Here is a 24,326-nt window from a genome sequence, read left to right as displayed (position 1 = left end):
GAACTGTTGTATCAGGTTATTCTATAATTTTCCTTGTACTTGTTTAAGAAACTCGGACAACTTTTTTGTGTACTTGACCCTTAACCGGCGACGTCCCACTTTGTTACATAAACGGTGACGTGGAGTCTCACAGACTAGGTACTCTCTAATAATTTCGCACTGTCAAGTCTAAATTTATTTTTAACACATACCTACTGGAGTTATTAGTGACGTTATTCCGTATTTGCAAAGATACTTTACCATGTTTTCTCCAAAACCACTGAAAGTTGCCATAATGACACGAAATATAGTCAAACAAGGCTCTTGCAGAATTATTTTTCCTATATTTTCTTCCTTTCCAGTCGAAATAATTCTGCAAGAGTCTTCCCGGCTCCACGTCACCGGTTAAGAGTAAAAACCAAAACTTTTGATATAAAGAGTATCTCTTCGATCTCCCAAGTCGACTTTCAAATCTTATTTGCACGAAAATGAAGAGAACTACACTCACCCAGCCCAACCCAGATACCATATTGAAAAAGAAACATCGAAAAGTATTTTCGGCTTATGCAATAACTGCAAAGATGTATAACAAGAGTAATTAGTCCCATTAAAGTTCCCTTGAAAACCCGTTGCTCTGATTAGAGGGGCCCGAGTGGAGCAGATCGATTAATCGCGGGATTCTGTAGTTTCAGAGAGCGTGTTTTCCGCGGCCGTTGGGGTCGGAGTGGGTGGTTACACCTGGGGTGCTCCCACGCCACCCCCTGGATCACCATACAGCCCTGTGCCCGTGACGCAGCTCGAACTATTGGCCAAGAATTTGGCCAGTTTGGCTCCTCCGGGTCAGCAGGCGCTCAGTCTTCAAGGTGTCGGTGTGAACGTCGGTAGTTTGCACCACGCGCAACACACTCAGCACACCCAGCACACGCAGCACACCCTCAACCTGACCGGGCTTCATCATCTTCATCATGGTGAGTGCTTTAAGAGAATACCGTTCGTCAAGCTGCGGGACAATCTCAGAAGGAGAGATTGGCAGACTTCGAAGTTTCATGAATTTGTGGTGGCCCTTTTGGAGATACGTAACCGATGCAGGTAGTTTGGATTGGCAGTTTCACTTCCAATGCGTGGCAAGTCTGAGGAATATTTTAATGAACTTTGTCAGCGTGGTTCGTTGATTGTATTGATAATCGGATGGCCAACAAGTTTCAGGATAGATCTGCAAATGTACATTCTCCGAGCTGCAGCTTTTCAAAGTTGCATATTGGCGGAGAAATTTCTTGTAAATGTTATTTAAGATTGCTGAGATTATAACGAAGCGCAGGCGGTCGTAGTTTGATTTCGAGTGAGGATGAGGATGATGGTGGAATAGAAGTTAGATCGTTTGAACTATGTATACGTGTAACCGATGATCACGGTGTTTGGTTAGTAAATTCGTTTTGGATAATTAAACGATTACACGTGAATTTGTGAAGTGAGAATTATTAATTTTTAAAATATTACATTGATGATCCAGAAATTACATAGAACGTCCTGCGATCTACGTTCTGGTTGTTTAATTTATCTGCATTGCCAAATCGCGTACTCTGCTTGGAACAAGTGTCTTTGTCTGATCAGATTCAAGTTTGCTTTATTAATTAGCTTTTGTGCGCGAAGCTTGCCGAGCTAAGCTACATTCGCAGTCTCCCGCCGGCGTCTGACAGGGGATGGAACTTTCCACTTGCTACCTCTCACAGAAGTGTATGGCAGCTTATGTGTATTAATACTTCTGTTCATTTTTATTCTACACTATTAGCAACATCTTTTATAGAGTTATTAACTCGCAATTCTTACACTATTCAAAATATACCATTTCGAGCTTAACTGAAGGGTAAGGAGAAAAAACAAGGAATGTCCATTTTCGTGATTTAGCGAGTTGTAGTATATTTTGTTGGTAGCAACTGGGACTACCGAACTGTCGAATCACAGAGGGTTACACGGTCTAAATACCCCGGTAAGATAACGTTGAAAATTTGGTGTATTGGTTAAAAACAGGTAATGTCCACTCTACACTGGAACAAAATACGGAATGGTAAAATCAGAAATGATTTAAGAAGAAAATTAAATTCATTGAACTGTGTTCCTTTACTGCTGGACTAAAGTGTTAAAACTTGTTAAAGTAAAGTAAAAAAAGCTGTTTTGTGACATTCCCTGTTTTCCCCTTACCCTTCAACTGTGCATTTACCTCCGCCAGGAATTTCTGAACACGCTCAGCTTTAAGAAACCTTCAAGTAGGAACAAAGCCATTTGCCGATCTACATTGGCACCTACTTAATCGTCATTATAATCACGAAAACTCGCTGCTACAAACTAGACGAGCATTTTAGGAAATCTCAGAGTGCACACCAGAAATCTGAAAAATAATGATACGACTACTTCTTAAGAAATAGAAAACCAAGTGACAGCTTCAAAACTACAGTAAACAAAATTTTTTATAAACCATCGCATTAATATCCCTCAAAATCAATTTCCTAAAAATCACTACTCCATTTACGTATACTTTAGAAACGCGTAGTCAATCGCGCTGAAAACATACGACAAGGAGTATAATTTCTGTGCAGAGCTGTAAGCCGAGCGTACACGTGGAATTCTCGTGAACAAATTATAGACTCGTAACTGACGGACGGATAAAGGGTAAAAAGCAAAGATCGAAGGAAGTCTCCCTGGCTGATTCCGATCGCCGCGACGCATCAATCTAAATATGATCTCGGATATCCCGTAGTCGACGGCGAACTTTTCTCGTTTAACTTTATCGATCGCGTCCCCGTAGTAAATGGGCAAATTAAAGTTACGCATTCAACAAGTTCGAAAAGAGTTTAATCGCTGGCACGATTGCCGGCTAATTCGACGTAAACGTCGGGGAATAATCTTTCCGATTGCTACGGAAGTTTGACGCAGGGTTATTCAACGCTCTCTCGAGCACTTTTCAAAGCTGTATCCTTTGCACCCCGTTCGCTGTCGAAGTTTAACGTGGATTCGACGTTAAGCAGCTTACAATGTTGGAAAGTAGAATGGGTGTTCGAGGAGATCCCAAGCCCAAACGTTTCCGTGCTTAATGGTTATCGCGTAACGAATCTCCTCCAGATACTTTTCCAATCGAACATTCTCATTTCGAGTCGAACATACTCGATGACGACGATGATGGGAGTAGTAATAGAATCATACGTGTCAATATAAATACGTAGGTAGTTGTTCAGGATAAATCGGATAATGATATTTCATTTTTTTTAGCAAAAGATTATTATCTCGCAGAGTTATCAAGGTGATCAGTGTCTCTCTCTAATAAAACTACATATTTTTATTTCCCAGATGTGGTAGATTTTAAGTTTAGGGATATTTAAGGTTATGCTGTGGGACGTAAATACTTAAACTTTATTTAACCTGAGCTACAATATTTGAGGAGAGGGAAGATAGGTTTCATTAATAAAAACATTGGCGATCTTGATAACTCTGAAAAGATAAGACTGAGGGAGAAAATATTCTATTCACTACGTTCTACCCTTGGAAATATCTTTATACATATTTTTGCATTTGCAAAGCAAGACTTCCTTGTGGTTTACTCTGTAAACTATGGATCTTCTAATCCCAATAGAAGATTTATAATAATACAAATAATACTAAACGTTTGAGCGTTGCAAACGAAATGGAGGGCACGTGTGTCAATAGGAATGGAATTAGAATACAAAGGAAATTAAATAGAATTAAAAAAAAATCGAAAATAGAACAACGAAATGCAGCAGACTTTTCGCAGTCTCGTAAAATCTCATTAATCACTTTCCTGTTTGTTTTTTTGCACGAAACGTTGTTAAACGGAGGCAACACCCGAAGTAGATGGAGGTGATGGTATCAACTGAAATTTGCACTTGCGAACGTTTGAATGAAGATAACGTAGGAATTGGTGGATCGAGGTAGTTATGCAATTTCATTGCATAATCCACTGATGTTTGTTATAAAATTCTGAGCGTGCAGAATAGAGTTGTTGAAATTTGAAACTCGCTGCGGTTGTGGTGCGAACTCGTCACGTTCGCTGCATTACTGCATTAATAATTAGCTAGATATTCGGTAGCCAGGCGCTTTAATTAATATTATTGTAGTGGTCCGGCAATTGCGTTCGCGGTTCGCGTTCTTATTTCCACCTGGCAAGGGGGTGAGTGCTTCTACTTCGATTTTGGTACCGTCGCGTATCGTCGAAAATATCTCGTGTTCTATGCTAACTGCGATAGCGTTAGAATGTTTTCGTACGATACCCTTTTTTATTCGTCTTTTAAATAAATCAAGGATAGATGATATGAAAATAATGAAACTGAACTGATATAAGTCCGAATGATTTTTATTTGTGTAATTCGTATAAACGCTGTCTACTGAATCTCGTGTCTCGTTGAACATGCGCAGGAGGTAGTATTTGATCTTTCTTCTCAACTGAAATCAAATACAAATTAAATTCAAATCTTTTGTATTTACGATTAAATTACTGCCGGGCACAGCACTTAAAAGCCACGAGTTTACCCCTCCACTTTATTGTATTTTTTCCATCCACTGCAAGCGACGAAAATCTCGCGAGTTATTTAGTTAGTTTCAGAGAGGAACAGCAGCACCCCCTGGGAATAAAGAAAAACGCTTGAATCTCATGATTTCTCATAGAACTCACGAAATTTCCCGAATCTCGTAAAATCATCTAAATCTCACAAAGTTTCCTGTATCTCGCAAAGTAACCCCTCAACGACCACCTCAGTATCAGGATACAGACCCTAAGTTTTCCACTGGTCGCCCACCTCCGTATCTCGTACGGACCCTCCGTTTTCCACTGGTCGCTCGCCTCTGTATCTCGTACGGACCTCAACGCCATATTTCCTATACCGACCGGTAAAACAGTGGAGGTGTTCGTTCCGAGGGCCCGGGCCTCACGGTCAGTTTTCCCGTTTCAGGGGTCGGTCGTTGAGGGGTTAACTCTCGCAGGATCACACAAATCTCCAAAAATGACCTAAGCATAAAATTCCCTAAATCTGCCAAAGTCGCCAAAATCTGGCAAAGTCGCCACAGACCTTGCAGAGCCCTGCCGAGAATCGCACAGATCTCGCGGACTCTTCCGGAGGAAAATCCCTAACCGAAGTTGTATGTGCGATTAGGTGGCCTCCATCAGAACACCTTCTCGCCGCAGCTGTCCCTTGTGACGGGTAACGCGCCGACGTTGACGATCAACAGCTTCTCGTCGCCGAACTCCGCCGGGAACGTGGTGCCGACGACGGGCGTGCTGCTCCAGGAGTATCAGTCGCCGACAGGTTCGACTACCGGATGCTCGGTCACCGTGAACGGCACCACCTCGTGCCCGACCAGCTCTACGACGAGCACGATGGTGATGCAGGGTGGCCAGACCGGGACCAACCAGGTCGTGCAGGCCACTGGCAAGAAGCGGGAGGCCTTCCTGCCCAGTCAAGGTCAGCCGGTGAAACTGGAGAACAAATCAAGCAGGCAGCCATGCGTTTGCAGGAGCAGCAACGGTACGTATACCTCTGAGATCGCCTTTCTTTCGTCATCTTCTGTCCCTGCGTCCAGCTCTACACATGACGCGGCTTTTAACGATCCAACCACGGGGTCTATGATCAAGGGGTGGGGGAGGGGTCCTGAATCTCGCTCGAACGAGCCGCTTACACGGGATTCCACCGGGCGAATCCGTGAGTGGATTGGCTATATAGATTCCACCGGCGAGGGGAATGGGAGCCCAGTGTCAGGGAGTCGTCGTTTTTCGGCGGAGCTACAGGGACGGTAGGGTTAGCGGCTCTGGGTTGCGAAAGATGAGGCTTTTGAAGTTTCTACGTGGACGGGTGATCGATACGCGATCCTCTGGAAACGGTGTAAGAGTGTTTTTAGGTGACAGGTATAGGTGTTGAGGGAATAGACCTACGGAGGGAATCTGCTTTTTATGTGGCACATGTTGCGTTCCCTGGGTGATTCCTGAGGTTTTGTTACGGGAGCTTGGGCAGGATTTCGTTAGCGGTGATTCGGGATTTGTGGGAATAGGATCTTTTCCTTTCGTTTGTCGCGCTGCGTGGGGGGATCTAGGTGTTATAGGCACAATTCATGGGAGGCGGAATATTTTCTTGTTTGCTGAGGATAGCTTATTGGGATCTGGGAAATGGAGCTTCGGTAGAAATGTTGAGGTGAATGGACACTGTAGGCACTGCTCATGTTCCTAGTAATTATTGACTGAGCTCAGTGGAACGAACTACTTAACTACTGGAAACGTGAAATCAAAGTACTGTTCTAAAAAAGTTAGTTGACAATTGTGTCTAATTTTTGCATAAGGATTCGTTCAATTTGTAGTTTTATTATATTTACTATAACATTCTACAAAGTCCTGGTCAGTTGAACTCATATTTACGAGATATTCAATGTCATTTTTTTAAACACAAATCTCCAAATAAAAAAATGTCACTCCACACTTTCCACTCATTTCTCTACAGAGCACAGAGAATCGCCACCTTACAGCTTGTAGAGGTACTTTGCACTGGATTTTCTTACGTAACTTTGAGTACAGCATCTTATACAGTAGTGATCAGAAGAAAGTTTAAACTTCGAATGGTAACCGAAATAAGATAATTCCACTAGGAAGAATTGTATCTTAAAATTGATATCCCATAAATTGGGGGTTGCCAGATTAGGCCAGCGATACTCGATACTCGATTCGCTATTATTAAGTCAGTTAAGACGCCGTATAAATATGAGTTTTAAGCTTTCTTTCCACCATCACCGTACATTTAACACAGCACTATACATAACACACACTAACTATACCCAAGCTTCTAGCCAAGTCGGTGACCCAAACGTCGCACACTCCCTTCGTTACACAGAATGTCTCCCTGCGAAGAGTTCCCAATTATATCCCCGAGCGTCAAAAAAAAAAAAAAAACATTCCATTTCCTAAAGCTGCTCCCAATTTCCCGCGACAAACAACCCGAACCGTTCACAAATCTTGCCGACCCTCGCGTCTGGTGGGTCGCCGTTCAATTAATCCGCGCCGAGCCCTGCACGCTGTAGGTTTGTCGAAGCGCTTCAGTCGACAGGCAGAGATCGCGATAAATCAACGGCCTCGCAGCTCGTTGCCAAAAGTAAGGTCGCGTTCGGCGTCTAGCTCGCATATTTTCCCCCGAATGAACACGTTAAACGACCGAGCGTGTCCGCCAGCTCGTGGAAAGAAGGAATCGTCTGGTTGCCGGGCTCGAGCGGGCGCTTTTCAGTCGAATTAAAGGCGGGCTCGGCGCTGGCAATTTGTTTCACTCGCGATGAGAGAGAGGGGAGAGATCTGGGGTCGTGGTTCGAGGGCGAGAGCTAGGCGACTTCTCGGAACTCTCCGTGGTTTCCTTTCACCGGCCATCGTGATTATAGAGCTGACCGAGATGCCAGGAGCTGGTGGAAACGGCGCTCTTACATCAGAGCCACGGAGAAGCGTCGATGCGACTGCTGACCTTGCGGCTTGTTTCCCTTACATCTGCATAGTCGCGGAGGATCCTCGGGGCGGAGGGGCTGGGGGTGAGAAGGAGATGAGACGGTCCTTTGTTCGGGGAAGCTTCTTTAATAGTAGTCGTTAATTACGGCTATATTGGAGGCACGAGAATAGTTGTAATGATGTCGTTTCGGTTTAATTTGACTGGCAAAAATGCTGAGGTATAGGCTGTTAGGAATGCGAAAGAGGTGTTTTAGACAATTCTGTTTTGACGTCATATTATATACACCATACGAGTACAATAGAACCTCGGTTATTATTTCATTAGTGTTACGTGATAGACTATCGTTAGTTTAATTTCGTGTGTTCTCTTCAGCATTATGTTATAGTTAATACAGTCTGTAAGAATTCTATTTAAGTCACAAAAATATTACTGGTCTTCAACAAGATTCAACTAAATCCGTAAATTATCTGATTGAAGTGAACATTTAGCGAATATTCGTTTATTACTCGTAACAAATGAGGATCAACTTTCAAGTTGCTCATAACAGAAGCTATTACTATTTCCAAAGATTATCACTTAGAATATTATTATTTTTATGTATTACTATCTTCGAATATCAGTACTCTCTTACAAAGATTATCACTTAGAATATTATTATTTTTATGTATTACTATCTTCGAATATCAGTATTCTCTTACAAAGATTATCACTTAGAATATTATTATTTTTATGTATTACTATCTTCGAATATCAGTATTCTCTTACATGCTTAGCTTTAGCTTCGCAGAGATAAACATTGCACTGCGTAAACTCCATAGACTGGCTGTGCCATTTAAAAGCCAGCAGGAGAAGTGTTCCTCGGAGTTCCATGACTCTTCGAAGTAACCGAGCGGCCGCGTAGCTTAGAGCAAGATAAAATCTTCGGATCAACCGTCCTGCTGCATTCAAGTGCAAAGCGGCAAACCTCCGAGCTTCACTGCCGCTTATGCAATTGACGACGTGGCAGGCGACTTCCTTGTAGGGTGCACGTCCGCTAAACTTCAGCGTAAGCTTCACGGTCCGCCTTTCCGTGAGACGGTTCTTAGTTGCTCGCGCATCTGCTTCCCGGAAAACGTTTATTTCTATCGAACTTCTTGCGTTCGCATAACGAAGACAAATGTGCTCGGATTCAAGGAATCTGTATCAGCCGGGTTCTGTCGCTTTAATTGTTATTTTCTGACTGAAAGCCACTGTTGAACTGTTAACAAGCCGATAAAAAGACACGGTTATTCCTGTCCTCATCGTTTTCACGGTAGAGAAAATTTCGATATTTGCACGCGAATCGTTTCAGCATTAAATTGTTAATGCTTGAATTGTCAAGTTGAAGCAGAAATGGCAATTTCAATGTTAGGGCCTTTTCTAAGGAGACGTTTCTATGGTTCTTGATTGGCATCTTGGATATACTAATCATCTTTTTGTCTTTTTAAAAACCGCCGCTGCTCGTGGCAAGTGAATTTATTTCAAACTTCAGTCATCAGTTACAGAAGTGTTAAAATATCATGCTTCACCTATGAAATTGGTTACACCGAGCTGAAGCGAGGTTGGCAGGACAAGTGCAGACGTGGGGGTGGCCAGCGAAGTGATCCAAGCGAGACTTTTGCCATGCAAGACAATATTTCAACGGTACAAGTCACTCGTTACATATCACATTCCTACACACCCTAAGACCTTACACTACTAGTGCCCAAAAAGTATGCTGATGACGTCCCAGAGCCCTTGACTTGTTTCCAAGCTAAGCTCGAGAGTGCTGTCGACTTCGCCCCTCGCTCCTTGTATATCACCGTAACTTCGCGAACCACAATACAGCTGAACTCCCAAAGAATCTGCAAACAGCAAGGGTTGTACGCAGCAGGTCCCCCAATTTACCCGAAAAATCTATCCGAAACACTGGGTTGCCCTGAATGACATCGCCGTAGCCCTTTAATAAATAGTTAGTTACGTAAAATGGGGGAACATTGGCACATGCCGGGGTTACATTGGCACCTATACGCATGAACATATAAAGTCGCATTTGAGATCGACATTTTTTAGGTACTCAATTGTTTCAACGTTTGCGGTTAGATATCCAATAATCGCCTGCCAAATTGATAACTTTGTTACGTTATACATTATATTATTAATAACATTAGGTCGCAATAATGCCTAGATCTTATACAGCGACTACCGGGAAGAGGAAGTATAAAGCATTTATAGATTCCGATCTTGATAAAGCTTTAACTGATGTTAGAACTGGAATGTCTCAACGCAAGCTAGTAAAAAATATAATATAAGTAGAGGTACTATTCAAAACCATTTGAAACGTAATCGAGGAACCGAAACAATTTCTTATGAATGTCCAGTCTGTCTGGATGGCGATTAGATTTTAGTTAAGATGTAAAAAATAAAATAAAATAAACAAATTTAAGGTTGGAACCGACAGGTCCAGTAATTTAGTCGAGTAACGAGTAATTCAGTAATTTACGATTGTTTTATTAAACTACTCGACTGAATTTTAATATCCACACACGAAAAACGATTAAATTATTTGCTAATCGACTAAACTACTGGCTGTGTCTGAACCAGTCTTTACTGGCTTCAGAGTAGTAAAACTTACCTGCTACTGCTATTTATATGATATGCCAATGTTACCCCGTACCGGCTGGTATTTAACATGAATTAAAGAAGAAAATGACAAAAATTTTATGCATTTTAACACTTGTAGTACAATCACGAAACATGCAAAATGTTATGATAGGATACTTAAAGCAACTGTAAACATTTTAATTTTTACATTATATAACAAAATTTATCAAAAACCTGCCAATGTTCCCCCATTTTACGGTAGTTGATAAACAGTCTAATCCTTCGCCAAAATTCAACGTAAAGTGCGCATAGACGGGCTAGTGCGGAGCGGCGGTGGGGATAGCTCTGAAACATTTACGGAGCTCTCAGGACGAACCACTACGGGAGTCCCCACCGCGCACCGTGGCCAGCGAGATGGGCCCGTCGCACGGTCCCCGCGGCTGTGGGCGCGGGCAAGAAGCAGGAAGCCTGCGGAGAGTCTACCGTCGCTGATGCAATTGACGACCTTGCAGCGACTCCCTCCGGGCGTTCCACGACACGAAGTCGTGTCGGTCGTCGAAGTTAGTCGGCGAGGAGAAGCAGGAGGCGGAGGGAGGGAGGGAGGGCGGTGCGGGTTGGCCGTACGCTGGCTGAGAGGTGGGCAAAACCGACCGCCTGAAACAGACGCGGAACAGAAGCGAGGGGAGTAGCCCAGAGCCCTGAGGAACAACGACGGGAAAGAGCGAGGGGAATCACGAAGAGGGGCAGGCGGGTGTAAAAGAAAAAACGTGAAATCGAAGGAGATGAAGAAGGACGAGGGGGGTTGAACGGAGGAGGTAGCGGAGGGCGAGCAGAGAACGACGAGCCGGAAGGAAAAAGGAGCAAAGCGGGGAAGAGGATTTGGAAAAAAGAAGAGATCGGAGGGGGGAAGAAGACGACGAAGAGCGAAGGAGGGAAGGCACGGATGAACAGGGGACGAGACAGGGTGGCGAGCGAGGGAAGGAGACGGTGATGGAGAGGTGACGCGAGGACCGGGCGCGAGATAGAGAGAGAGAGAGAGAGGGAGGGGCAAGCTTACGCAAGATTCTCTCGCTTCTATATTTACTGTAAGAGCCCGACTGACTGGGCCCACTCTCCCAGTTTCTCGTTGGTATCCCCGACGCCAGTTTTACGCTTCGTTTTCATGATTCATTCCTGTCCACCACGTGGCCCGGGCGTTATGCTTCCCACGGCGGGCTACTTTGCTCGGGAGAACGACCGCGACACGACTTTTGTAGGCCAACGTTCGCTCACCACGACCGGTCGGCGACTGAATCGCACGGAACGCCGCGGAACGACGCATTCTGGCCGATTTCGAGCGGCGGGGCTATTTTTTGCCCGCGGTGTTCGGTGCCGGCTATCGTGGATGTTAGTCACCCTCGTTAGCGGTGATAATGAGACGTTCAGGATGGGAAATTGAGGATCGTCCGTCCCGTTGTCCCTTTTAATGGCGACGCGGGCCCCTTTCCCGTCACCGGGAAAGTGGAGTTAATCGCTGGATACTTGCGGCACGGGGAAGCTAAGGAGCTTGTTTCGTGGCTTTCTGGTGGCCTTTTCGACACCCATTCTGCTGACATCGGGGTAATTTTATGGAGATGTTGGGCGATGGCGCGGTTCTGACAGCTTTCGAGAAGTATTGTAAGGGAAATGTGCTTTTTTTTAGTAGTGGATACTGGGAAAGAAATAAATAGTCTTCGAATTTTGTTGTGATAGTGATCACTGAGGAATAGGTAGGAATAGGGTAGATGTACCGTTTGTAGCCATGTGCTTAATTATCTCATTTTTAAATGACTTGCAGATCATTATTATGTGGAGAATTTCACATCATAAATATTTTGTTTAGCATACCCTCAGAAATATATGGTTACATTTATTGCTTACACGGAAAAATATTATATTTTTTAAGAAGTGGACAAAACTGGTACAATACCTTGAAGTGGCCACAAATGGTGCATCCACCCTATCTTGCTTTTGTAGGCTATTGATAAGAATGCACTGAGTGTGTTCATTTTTACAGCAAAGACGAAAAAGAAGTTGCGAATTCTTTCCATTTAAAGGTACGTCTACACGACGACACTTTTGTGTCCAGATCAAGTGTGTACGACACTCAAAATAATTTCCGGAAGATTGGAAACTGCCTAGAGCAGTCCGCGACACTGAATTTGACCTATCGTCGCAGGAGTTGCAGCTAGAGCTAGACTGAAGACACTGCAACTACTTAGCTCTGGCTAGACACAAAAGGCACTTGATCTAGACACAAAAATGTCGTCGTGTATACGAACCTTAAGTTTTGCAAGTTAATCTGTATGACCGGTGTCAAAGTATATTAGATATAATTTTTTTTAGAGATTTGAACTTTGGCAAGATAAATAGTCTGCCATCTCCAGCATACTGTTCCAAGCCCACTTCGTAATAACCTAAAGTTATTAAGTTTTTAACTAAAGTATTAACAATCTCCAGGAAATTCATATTCTTAATGCTTCTTCACCTTTCAAAGAAAAATCATGACTAATTGTTTTCGCCCATATCATATAAATAATTTTACATACTCGAGAAATTTAATCTCTTATACCTTTAATATGATTTTCCAATACATTGCTATAATCGAATATGAACCGTTTAAATCTCAAAATTAATTTCATTTCCGCCTGATGGCCGTCGTAAAATTTCGAGTAATGTCTTCAAGAAGTTTCGCCATCACTTACTATTTTATTCCCCGATGTTGAGGAACTTTTATTGGAGTGACTATCGAGGCACAGTTTTAAGTAGCTTCCGCCTGATCTTGATAACGTTTCGCCATTATAAGGCAGGATTATGCGACAGTTAAAAAATATTACTTCTCAAGTAAATTCAACTTTTAAATTCCTCTTATTACGAAGTAGTTACATGGCGAACTACCTCGAGAATGAAGCTCTGCTCCTGAACTTACTACAGAATTGCCCAAAAGCTTTACTGTCAACCACAGTCTGTCGCTTCACTCTAGACATTAATATGGAGATTAGAACCTATTTATAATTTAATTACAACCATAGGAGAACTGCTATTTAATTTGATTTTTCTTTGAATTTGACTTTTTAACTTTCCTACTTCTTCTCTACCCTCTTTTACCAGAGAATTTGCATTTTTCTATATAAATTACGCAAGGAACAATGCCAATTGTGTTTGAACCTTATCGCTGGGGTCTTTACCTGTGAAACAAAATATCTGGAAACTTACTGCCCAAAGTAAAATGCAATCGATTCAATTCAAATGCGGATGCATTCCTACCAGTTCACTTGCAAACTTTGCGTTAATTGGATAGCGTGCTTCTAGTTGTCTCAAACCGTTTTTTCCGCTCATAATTTCACACTTGGCAGCGTTCGTAATAGTAATCCCCGCAAACGAAAGCGACTACGCGCAAGATAATGCAGTATTAATTTACCCATTAACGAGAAGGAGCGAAGTTAAACAGAAATATTAGTTGAGATAAAACTCGCCGCGCGGTGTAATTAAGGGATTAGTCAAATGGATTAACCAAGGTTTTCCAAGGTGCTGGTGCCGTATGAAAAAGGTTAGGCAGTCTCAAAATTCCACCGTTGTTAAATATCCCGTGGATCATAAGCTTCCAACAGAGAGCAGCCGCAATTACCACTTAGCTGCATCTACACGTGAGCAATTATCATTTATCTGGACGTGGGGCAATTATGTAATGATCATTTTACTGTACCATTAAATTCTACGGCTGTGTATTTTATCTGGGAATAAGTCGAGTAATAAAATGAGGAAATAAGAATGCGTAGTAGAACCACGTGCACGCAGTCAATACATGGAATTTTAAAAAACGATAGGATAAAAGCACAGTGATAAATAACAAACTTGCTGTTATTAATGGACCATAAACGATGACGAAGAAATTAACACGAACGGTGACTTTCTAAAATAACTTAGGATAACTTGGGACTAATAGTAAAGCTGCTATTATGTAACAATAATTTCGAGTGGTCTGAAAGGAACTATTGCAAGCAGATTTAAAAATACCGAAGCTCCACCTCGCCGCAATCGCACTTCCAACAACTCCCAATTTCATTCGCCAAGACCCGTCTAGCGCAATTTCGAAAAAACGCGCGGGAAGCGCGTCTTACGATTAATAAGCTTTTAATTCGCGGAACAGCGGGATCGGCTGGCTGGTTTTATGGCCGGTAAATTATGGTTTCATTTATTCAAAAGGTTGGGCGCGCGAGGCGGTGGCACGAAACTTAAACGAGCCATCCATATTCCGGCGCACGTGTATTTTAAATAACTTGTATAATTTTCGTAGTTTCGCGCGAGTCGCCGCGGGAACGGTGAATTAATTTCAGCGGAACGAAATTTCCGTCTACCCTCGCCTTTCTTTCCCTCTCTCCTTTCTGTTCCCCTTGAAAACCCACTCGGTGGCAGGTTTCGTCCAGTCTCCTCTTTCCCTTACGGAAATTCACGAGCCTGTACGAAAATGTTTTCCTCGATCATTGACTAGTTTCCCTAAACCATTCGTCATTCATTGCCTTTCACGATTCTTCTTCGTCCAGGCGTTTGACTCGCTTTGTTCTCTATTTTTTTTTCTTTTTGAGACTTACGATCGTTGTTGGGAAAATAGAAACACGTGTCAGGTGTTCACAGCGACGAAAATTCCGCGGAGGACACGTTTGTTTCGGGAACATCGATGATGGTGGAGTGTAGTAAGCTGAAGGGCTTACATCGTAATCCGACGGTCGCGAGGACTTGTTCGCGACGCAATCCGACGGTGTTTAACCCTTTAAGTAGGGAGACACAGGTTCGAGTGTGCTTGAGTCTATTTTCTTTGTGATTTCAGTTTGAATTAAGTATATAAACAAAAAGGTGTAATTGGGATTGGATTAGAAAAACGGAGATTTAGTAGAATTCAAGTTTGAATGCTTCGTGTATTTAATGATAGTATGGGGTGTAAAATGTACATGTGTCTCGTGAGAAAGATGGCAAGTTTTTGGGGCTTTGTTGAGGGTTTGTACTTCTTAATATTTTGTATGGCTTAAATTGTTAGCGAAGCTACTCTTATTAAAAGATAAACAATCTTTTCTGTTCTGTAACTTTGAGACAAATTTGAATTTTTGCTGCATGGAAATGGGCGTTATAGAAAAATGTTGTGCTTTCGCTCGTATTTCGTCACGGAGATCGCTAAGTTATTGCAGAATCTGCAATTTCGTTCGCATCTCGTTACTGGGATCGTGTAGTTGTCATTAGACATGCTTAAAATTATTGGCAGGTAATCATCAGCTGTAAAGATCGTGAAGGTCTATTAATTCCATCCCCTTTCCACAATAAGCGTTATTTAAATATTACCTAACAATCTGATCAATCTTAAGATTCCACTAAATTAGTTTCGATCTTGAATAATTGCAATAAGTATTTCGCGACTCCAACGATGATCGTCAATTTTCAATATGTTGATAAAAAAATGGCGTTTGATCTGTTTTCTCAGAATAACCACCACAGTCTGCCACTATAGGTCAATAAAGAACGAAGAGAATAAATTTCTGCTGAAAAATAAAAATTCAAATGACCGGGCTAATATTTCCCCCGAATTTATCGCTTTCGCGTAGTTGCCATTTATGCAACACAAAGCCAATCTAACTGCAAAATACGCGCGCTCGTCGATAAATAATTGGGGGATTGTAGGTGGAGGCGAAAATCAATGTTAGTCGAACGCTGTGTTTCGCTGTTGGTCACTTTCTCTGGTTCCCTGCTCGATGCACGCAGATTAATTTATCAATATTTCCCATTGAAGAGAAGTAAACTATGGAAAGAGGAAAAACGAATAGCTCGATTGATTCCGTTTAATGCTTAACCCCTCCCCCCTCCTCCTCCTCCTCTCCGCCGCCCCCTTTTTGTCGAGAGAGTTTTGAAAAGCATCGTTGAATGCAATTTTCAATCGATTGGTAATCAATACTGCGGCGAGTGAGCGATATTAATGGCGATATAACATGTTAAACCGTATTCACAATTCAGTCAAGAAGTTGTTATGTTTTCGAGTTTACGCTTGGTTTTCTAATAAAGACTTCCGAGTTTTCAATTGATCCAGAAATGTAGGATCGTAGAGCGAAGAATTTTAAATTAATTATGAGCCCAATTTGTGTAGCATAATGTTTTATTAATACCTACTTTATCTGTACATTATATTTTTCTTTAAGTGTGAGGAATTTTTAAAACAGCTACATTGGAAAATGCATCCACTATTTCGCCCCCTTCGCCAATGCACTTGCGTCTGTTACAGATTACCATATTCCATTAGGTATTTTTACTTTTTAATTCTACTCTTCTTATTAATTTCAATAACTTTATGGTTTAACCAATTTTTAACAGTAACTACAGCGATGTAAATAACGCACTTTTGTACTAAATTAAAATCCGTCTACAGTCTACTGTGACGTGACCGAGTATCCCAGAATTTATATTCATAAAAGCTGTGGACACCCTGGCATAATGGATTACCTACCAAACAGAATATTCTAAATTTTAATTTTTAATCAAGAAGACATGGATGCTAATTAATGACATTTACCCCAATTTCCCTTTCGCGAGCGCGAGGAATCGGGGAAAACTCTTGGTTCCCCGCCGAGTGTTAAGACTTTAAATCCTTAACGTACACATTGACGAGGAGTTAAACTGCCTCCCCCTCCTCGCAAATCCTTCAATTGTCGAATTAACGTGGCACACGGTGTTCCGCGCGGAGACGGGTTTAACTTACGTTCATCCTTCGGCGCGGCGCATGACGAGTAACAAGATTAGCAACAAACAGGTAAACGTGTTCTGGATGCTAGTTAACCCGTAAATAAGTTACAGTTTCTGGTAAGACTAGCCGTTCTGTCCTCCGTTGCTTCGCTCGCTTCGTCGTCTCGACGACTTGGAACGGCTGTTATCTAAAACAGGGTTTCCGTTAATGTCCCTATTTTCGACGCGTTAAGTTGCCGACGAACGCTCGAGTCCTGTAGCAAAAGGATAGCCCTGGTGCAGAGCCAGCAAACGATTCACGATGATATGAAAACTCAATCTCTTTGAGGGGGTGTTTTCACCCCTGGGACCGTTTTTCGTTGGCGAAACAAAAAAATGCTTACATTACTAGCATCACTCGAACCACATTTCTGCAAAGTTGCAAATTCTTTGGAACTTTCGCGATACCGAACATCCCTTGTAAGTGGAAATATTTCCATCTCCCGTTTCAAGCCTCCAAAAGTCCTCCCAGAATTAAACCGTTCCTTGTCACAGCGGAAATTCAGATTTTTCAGGAGCAGAATGCGACAGTGGCGCACCCAGAGATGGCCCAAGGGACCCTAGCACCCCTCAAAGTAGAAGCTTTGTAAAAAGAAAAGAAAATTGCATTTTATTCCTTGCATAAAATTTTATAATCACCTAATAACTTTTATCGAACTTGCATTGAAAATATTTGTATCCCTCCAACTCGGCTTCCCCTAAAATTAAATCCTGAGTGCCCCACTGGATGTTCAGTAATAAAAAGACACTCGTTGCGTAATATTCTTCATAATTTCAGCTTTTCTCGTTCCATTTTATTTTCCACCTTGAATTGAGAAATACCTCTAGCCTCCGACTGAAACTTCCGCCCCCGACGAGCATCGTGGGCCACCGGTGGCCCACGTGGCACGTGACGTTTTACCTGTCAGCGACGAGTCAGTGACGGAGGCCAATGGTGTGACATTTTTTAATTGCAGCGACGTTCCACGTGTGTCTGTCTGTCTGTCTGTCAGAGCCGCCTGTCACCCGTAAAAGTCTCGCTCCCATCCGCGAAAATTATTGGCGGCCGCGATAGTCGCAGCGGAATACAAAGAGCCGCGCGCGTAGCGCTGTCGCTGGGAACCATCGTGGTTCTCGGAAGCCTCGCCGGAAAGAACGTGTTCGCTGGCCATAATTCCCTCCACTTTGTGGCACAAAGTGCTGGACGATGTATAAATGTTTTCATTGTCGTTGAACGAGCGACGGCCGCGGGGCAAGTGTACGCTGTAACGCAAATGTTGCCCGTGTCGTGTGCACGTAGCCGCGCGCGCGGTGGCATAAATGCTCGCCGGGCGGACGATAAAATCAAGATGGTCCTTTTTTCCACGATAGAGACCGTCGCCCGCGGAATTAATGTCGGCGTTACTCACGCAGCTATTGACCTCGTTGGGAATCCCTTTTGTCCGGGCGATGGTCGGCGAGACGTCGCAACCGGCGAAAATGTTTCCGAGCGCGACGCTCGCCGGAGCCTCGGCGAAATTTGTAGAGGAGAACGAGGCGCGTTGAATATGGTAGGTTACTTCTTGTATTCGGGGCACTTTTGTGACAATTACTGCGCGAGGGAAGGCGGAAGGGATACCGGAGAGGTATGATATTCTGGGGTTACATTTCGGGTGAGTAGTTTAGCTCTTCGCTTGGAGTTTGTCAGTGAAGAACTAGCTTGAGCGTTTTCTGTAGGGGGTGCTGTTTAAGAGATGGAAGAAATCAGGATTTATGAAATGGGGATGTGAAATCTGGTACTGAATTTATTTCGCGTCTACTTGGCAAGTGGTATAGTAAAGAGAGTTCTAACCCAAAGTTGAGCTTTGCGTTCAATACACGTTCAGAGTGGTACGATAGACGTTCAATACACGTTCAGAGTGGTACGATAGACGTTCAATACACGTTCAGAGTGGTACGATAGACGTTCGATATAGTTCAAAGTGGTGCGATAGACGTTCACTACACATTCAGAGTGGTACGATAGACGTTCAATATTGTTCAAAGTTGTGCGATAGACGTTCAATACACCCTCAAAGTGGTGCGATAGACGTTCAATACACCCTCAAAGTGGTACGATAGACGTTCAATATACGTTCAAAGTGGTGCGATAGATGTTCAATACACGTTCAAAGTGGTACGATAGAAGTTCAACACACGTTCAAAGTGGTACGATAGACGTTCAATACACGTTCAAAGTAGTACGATAGACTTTTCATATACTTCCAGAGTGGTACTGGCGCCATAGGTGTATTGAACGTCTATCGTACAGGAAGTAGTTTTTATTTATTTAGATAATAGGTATGAAACACGGTGCAACTGTTCTCTAAAGTTGAAACTTTTTAAGATCACATTGAAATGTCCTGTAAATACAAGCAAGTGAAAGAGGAGATTGCTAAAATAAGGGGTTCACTCACAGAAGTTCATACATTGCAAAATGGTATATATATATATATATATATATATATTATTAATTTATACGCTTCACCAAACATTCTTCACGAAAATTAATAAGTCATCATCTTTCCTCCTTCATTTTCTTCATTCCTTCCTTGCTCGTTTTTACCAGCTGAATGGAAGCGCGCGAGTGGATCTCAAGAACTAACATTCTCGATCCTCACGGTGCAAGATCGCTTAGAAATTTCAGTGTAGAAAATGGTCGTCTCGTTAACAATACGGTCTGATTAACGCAATCGGTTTGATGGGAATTTCAGGGAAAACGAAGGCGGTGCATTCCGACGCGGGCTGCAGCAGGACGTTGCCAGTCGCGTCGTCCTGGAACGGGCAGGATACGAGTTGCAACGGTAATAACAATAGCGGTAGCAACTTGGTGAAAAGGGAGCCCTTGGCTTCGGTGCCCTGCCAGGTCGCCGAAGTCTCGACGTCCCTTCACGCCACCACCACTTCCGTCAAGATCGAGCCAGTCCCGCCGAAATCGGAAAGTGGTGAGTTTCACGCGGCCTTTTCAGGCTTTACGAACCACTATTATTCTTTCTTTATATCTTCATTGATTATGCGACGTGTAAGGAATGAAAAGTTCCCATGGAGTCTTCATTAGACTCGAGGGTTGCCAGAATGCCAGCACCAGAGTGGAAGATGAACAAAGAGTTTCCATTGGTGTTAACAGTTGGTAGAGTCGACATTTACTATAGCTATGCCTTCACGCCACCATTTCCGTAAAAACTGGGGCATGTCCCGCTGACATCGGAAAGTGGGAAGACTCACGTGACGTTTTGGAGCTTCACTAATCACGTTAATTGTTACTTGTGCTTTATTGACTGTACGACGTATAACGAATCAATAATTATCAAAGCCCCTTTAATAGAGTCAAAAGTTGCCGGAGTGTCTTTGTCAGCATCGCAAGTGGCAAAGTGCCTTCAGTAATACATATTAGGACAGATGTATTCTACATTGAAAATGATTATTTTTCAGTTCTGCTGTCTGTACAATGTCTCTATTTCTTTTTCAAATGTGAAAGATCCTTGTAACGAGGACCAGGCAGATATTCCTTTTTCAAATGAAGTTTCAAAGACCTCGTACTACCGAAACCATTGAAGTTGAATTCGCGAAGCAAGGACAGTGACACTGGAGAGCCTCGATAATCCGAGGTAAGTGGGAGCTGCAGCTGCTCGAATTATCGAATTATCCATATCTGAGCAGAACTCGACGTAAGAGAAGACCTTTTAAAAAACAAAAGTCTGTCTACGGAAAGCCTCGGATTATCGAGTCTCAATAATACAAGTGGCAAACAAACAGAATGATACAAGATGCAATTCCCGCGCGAATTTCATCGTTACACGTGTGATCGATGATTGACAAACGTCGTTTCTAATTGGAGTTTGGAGTTTCATAAGTCGTTAGACAGGCAGGTTTAAACTGATCGTTAACAGGAGCACGATGAAAGTTTTGATTTGGTTCCGACTTTGATTGGCCATGACTCGAGCTTGAAGTTTATGCAAGGAATGCTTAGTTGATACTTGAACCTTGCTATCGTTTAAGTAATTTCGTAATTAAGAGAATTATTAGTGGATTTTAGTCAGGTACACTCCTCTGGGTCATTTTAACGTGCTGCTACATCGTAATGAAACCGGTGGGTCACTGCAAGCAAATTTTTTAGTGGCAAAACAAACCGGCGATATGTAAAAAGCGTACTTAGTTTTTGGTTCTATTCTGTTAAATGAAACGACGATGTATAGTTACGATCATTATCAAAGGCGTCCAAAGGCATTTTCCAAGGGGGAGGGCAACTTTGAGAAACGGTCAATTTGACAAGCGACGATTGGTTGCTTTTTTGATCCCATTTTGTAACGGTCAATTTCATTAAAAATTTCAAAATATATTCATTTTTTTTAGTATAAACTTAAGGGGGGATGCCTACCTAGAACGTCAAAACAACATGCTTCTTTGGGATTTTTTTTTAGAAAAACCAATAAACTTTTATTATTAAACATTAGTCTATTAGAAATAGTACATCTTACGGATATTTCAGTATTTTTTGCGATAAAAAGTATCGAAAGGTTTGTGAGTTATAGACGATGCCCCACATGTCCTTCTTTGTAGGCGCTTTGCGGTGACAACCGTAGTTCGATGCAGGATCATCCAAAATTGAAAATGCGATTTTTTTTTAGATAAAATATGTAATTATCTAGACGCTATCGGGCCTGATTTTGGAAAAATTATTTTGAGACAAAATGGCGGTTGTGCAAAGTTGAAGTATCGATATTTTTAAAAAAATCGCTCGTTTTTCGAGTGTAAAAAAAATCTAGGCAAAAAAGGAAAAGCTCCCGATAGCGCTTATATTTTTAACCCTAAAATAAGCCTGCAAAGCTTCGAGTAGATCGTTTCATTAATTTTTTAGTTATTCTGTCACCGACTTTGAAAATATGATTTTGAGGAAAACGCGTTTAAAGTCTTGGGTTCGAGCGCTACACTGACGAACATCTACCTACTTACACGCGTATAACTTTGTCAACTTTGGTCGGATTAACTTGCCACTTTCAGGGAATATTTTCAAAATGCTGTATTTCAAGAAAATATAAAAATCGAAGAATCGATTTTTCTAAAATTTCTAGGTAGGCCTCCCCCTTAATAAACATTAAAAATAAGCGATTTTTTCTAAAACTTAAATTATTTCTTAAATTTCACCATTAATGAGTAAAATCAAGCCTCTTGGCTCTAGCAAGTCGTCAGCGTTTGGCGGCATTCGGGAAACTACACCGCCGCCTTGAACGTGTTAATCCGAGCAAAACCATCAAAATTTCTTAAACCGTGCCTATCAAATTCTGCCGACGCCCCGCGCAACATTCCATTTTCCACTAAAAAATAAACGCAACCCTCCGAAACCAAACGGTCACATAAAATGCTAAAGAGGGCCAAACTACTAGGATGCAGCATCTGAGCCGAAAAAAATCCATCTCTGTCAAGAATTTCGCAACTCTCCGCGAGTTCCTCATTAAATTTAAATGGTTCCCCGTGACTTTCCTCGTCCACCACCGCCACGATCAGGTGAACGGGCAGCTGTTGCTGAAATCACGGGCCGTGACGTCGCTGCGTCTGTAATTAACGATTGCAATTCAGGCTCTGTTATCTTTCGAGCGCGTTATCCTCGACGGACGCGCGTCGGCTATTAATAATCGAAATTAAGATCCAGGCGGACGATATCTAACGCCGGCGCCGTATTAGTTTCGCCGCGAAGGATTCGCGGACGTTGTTAGCGTTATCGATTAGAGCAATTAGGAAGGGAATGCTTGACGTGTGCTCGTGGATGGATAATGGCGACTTTTTCAAACGGGGAGGAGGGTGATGGGGCTGGGGGCGTGTGGAGATAGGGGGGAGGAGGGAGAGGAGATTTTGCGGCGACGTTGTTCGAGCACGTAATTAAGCGATTTACATATTAACGGGAGGTCAGATCGTTTGCACTTATCGAAAGGTTGCCACCCCTTTCTTCCTTCTTTTTTGCTGCACCGTTCTTGGTTTTGTAGAAACGTGATTTTGGAGGTGCCCGCGCTGGAATGTACGATCTTCAGATTTTTTGGTGGAGTTTTCGTGTCGAGTTGCACGCAGTGAATCGTTTAACTTGACGATCTTATGGATAATTTAATTTTGATAATAACTCGACGACTTCTGCAGCTTTCGAAAATTGTATTGGACATATAGAATTCTGTGAAATTCGAATGGTTATTCGTTAAGGTATTTGTGCAGTGTTCGTTCTGTGGTGGAATGCTCGTAAGAAATGTTGGGTATTCAGGATAAGGTAGGATGTACCTGGTAATTGGTTTATTGGTTTTCCTGGTTTTATTGCGGAGGTACCGCGCTGATTACATTGGGTTGTTTAAATGAAAGGTGCGATATTTTACTTGGGAATTCGAAAAAGCATTAAACGCTGACTGAATAAGTGTTACAGTATATGGGAACATGAATTTATAGTTGGTGGGATGCTTAGCAGATAGAAGCATAGCATGATTGAAAGTATGACTGTCAGCCCTTCTGACATGCAAATTACTTCCGCATCACTATTTGCTGGCTTTACTGGTCTTATTAATTATTCGGCAATTTTATGTCCTTTAGCATGATATAATTGAACATAAAGTTGCTGTTATCACACTGACCGTATCGAGGTGTCGAACCTCAACGGCTGCAGTTAACTAATTAGTCGCTGAAAGAAGTCGTTGAACCGAGCAAATTTATTCTTTAAGAATTATGCAATACCCCAGCTTTGTGGACGAGATAACTGTTTCAACTAGAATGTGCAAATTTAGGATCATAATATTTAAATTAGAAATCTAAATAGGTATCATGTAAACGTGTATAATTATTTCAAGTAACTTATGAAATTTAATAATTAAAATTGATCACCAACCAACGCATCGATATTTCTGCAACAAGAATGTCGAATAAAACAATTGTGATAAAATGTACCAATGACACTACTTTTTTCACAATTTCTGATTGTTTTAATGTGAAAAAATGGCGACCCTAGCAACAAATTGAACAGGATTAATATGGCCACGTTCCCTCTTAGAATTTTAATATAATGTAAGAGAAATTCATGGTTTACTGCTTGAGGAAGTCAACAGCAAAAAAATATGATTGAATTCTTGAGAATGCATCTAGCGTGACATGAAATCGCGATAACTTAAAGTGTGTTCAGGATGAGTGCAACGTTCGTGGAGGGTTAAATATACTGGGTTGCTAAAATTCGTGGAATTTATGGATCATTAATAATTCGAGGCATGGGGCCTGTCAACGTTGACGTTAATTAGTCGGAAGATAAATATAAAATACAAGGGAAGTAACGCAACACAGTGCAAAAAAGGACGTCTTCGCGATGCCTTGAAAGATTACATTCACTGGGAGCTTTACTTAGGTTTGTTTAAAAAATGAAATAAAACCTTCCGCTTCGCGAAATTGGCATCCTGTCGGCTGCTAAAAAGCAATTTGGCTTTAAAGAATTCCCATTTGAATATCTTATTATAGGATATTGGATAATTT

General features: G+C 42.2%; 1 protein-coding gene and 1 long non-coding RNA gene across 8 annotated transcripts in view; one reads left to right on the top strand and one right to left on the bottom strand.

The window, feature by feature from the left end:
- Positions 1 to 24,326, bottom strand: part of LOC143370306 (uncharacterized) — a 458,422-nt gene that overhangs the window by 243,255 nt on the left and 190,841 nt on the right. The window lies entirely within an intron of this gene.
- Wge (BAH domain and coiled-coil containing protein winged eye) overlaps positions 1 to 24,326 on the top strand; it is a 258,190-nt gene that overhangs the window by 184,720 nt on the left and 49,144 nt on the right. For 6 of the 7 annotated variants that reach the window (XM_076814777.1, XM_076814758.1, XM_076814750.1 and 3 more), the window contains 3 exons: positions 666 to 947; positions 5,139 to 5,510; positions 19,550 to 19,780. In XM_076814777.1, coding sequence (XP_076670892.1) covers positions 666 to 947; positions 5,139 to 5,510; positions 19,550 to 19,780 — 885 coding nt within the window. The remainder of the gene's footprint in view (positions 1 to 665; positions 948 to 5,138; positions 5,511 to 19,549; positions 19,781 to 24,326) is intronic. The other variant, XM_076814768.1, reaches the window with a different exon arrangement.

This window comes from Andrena cerasifolii, chromosome 1, assembly GCF_050908995.1.
Source record: "Andrena cerasifolii isolate SP2316 chromosome 1, iyAndCera1_principal, whole genome shotgun sequence".
In the NCBI taxonomy this organism is placed as follows: Eukaryota; Metazoa; Arthropoda; class Insecta; order Hymenoptera; family Andrenidae; genus Andrena; species Andrena cerasifolii.
The sequence above is the reverse complement of the archived record's forward strand: the minus strand, read 5'-3'. Positions and strand labels throughout refer to the sequence as shown.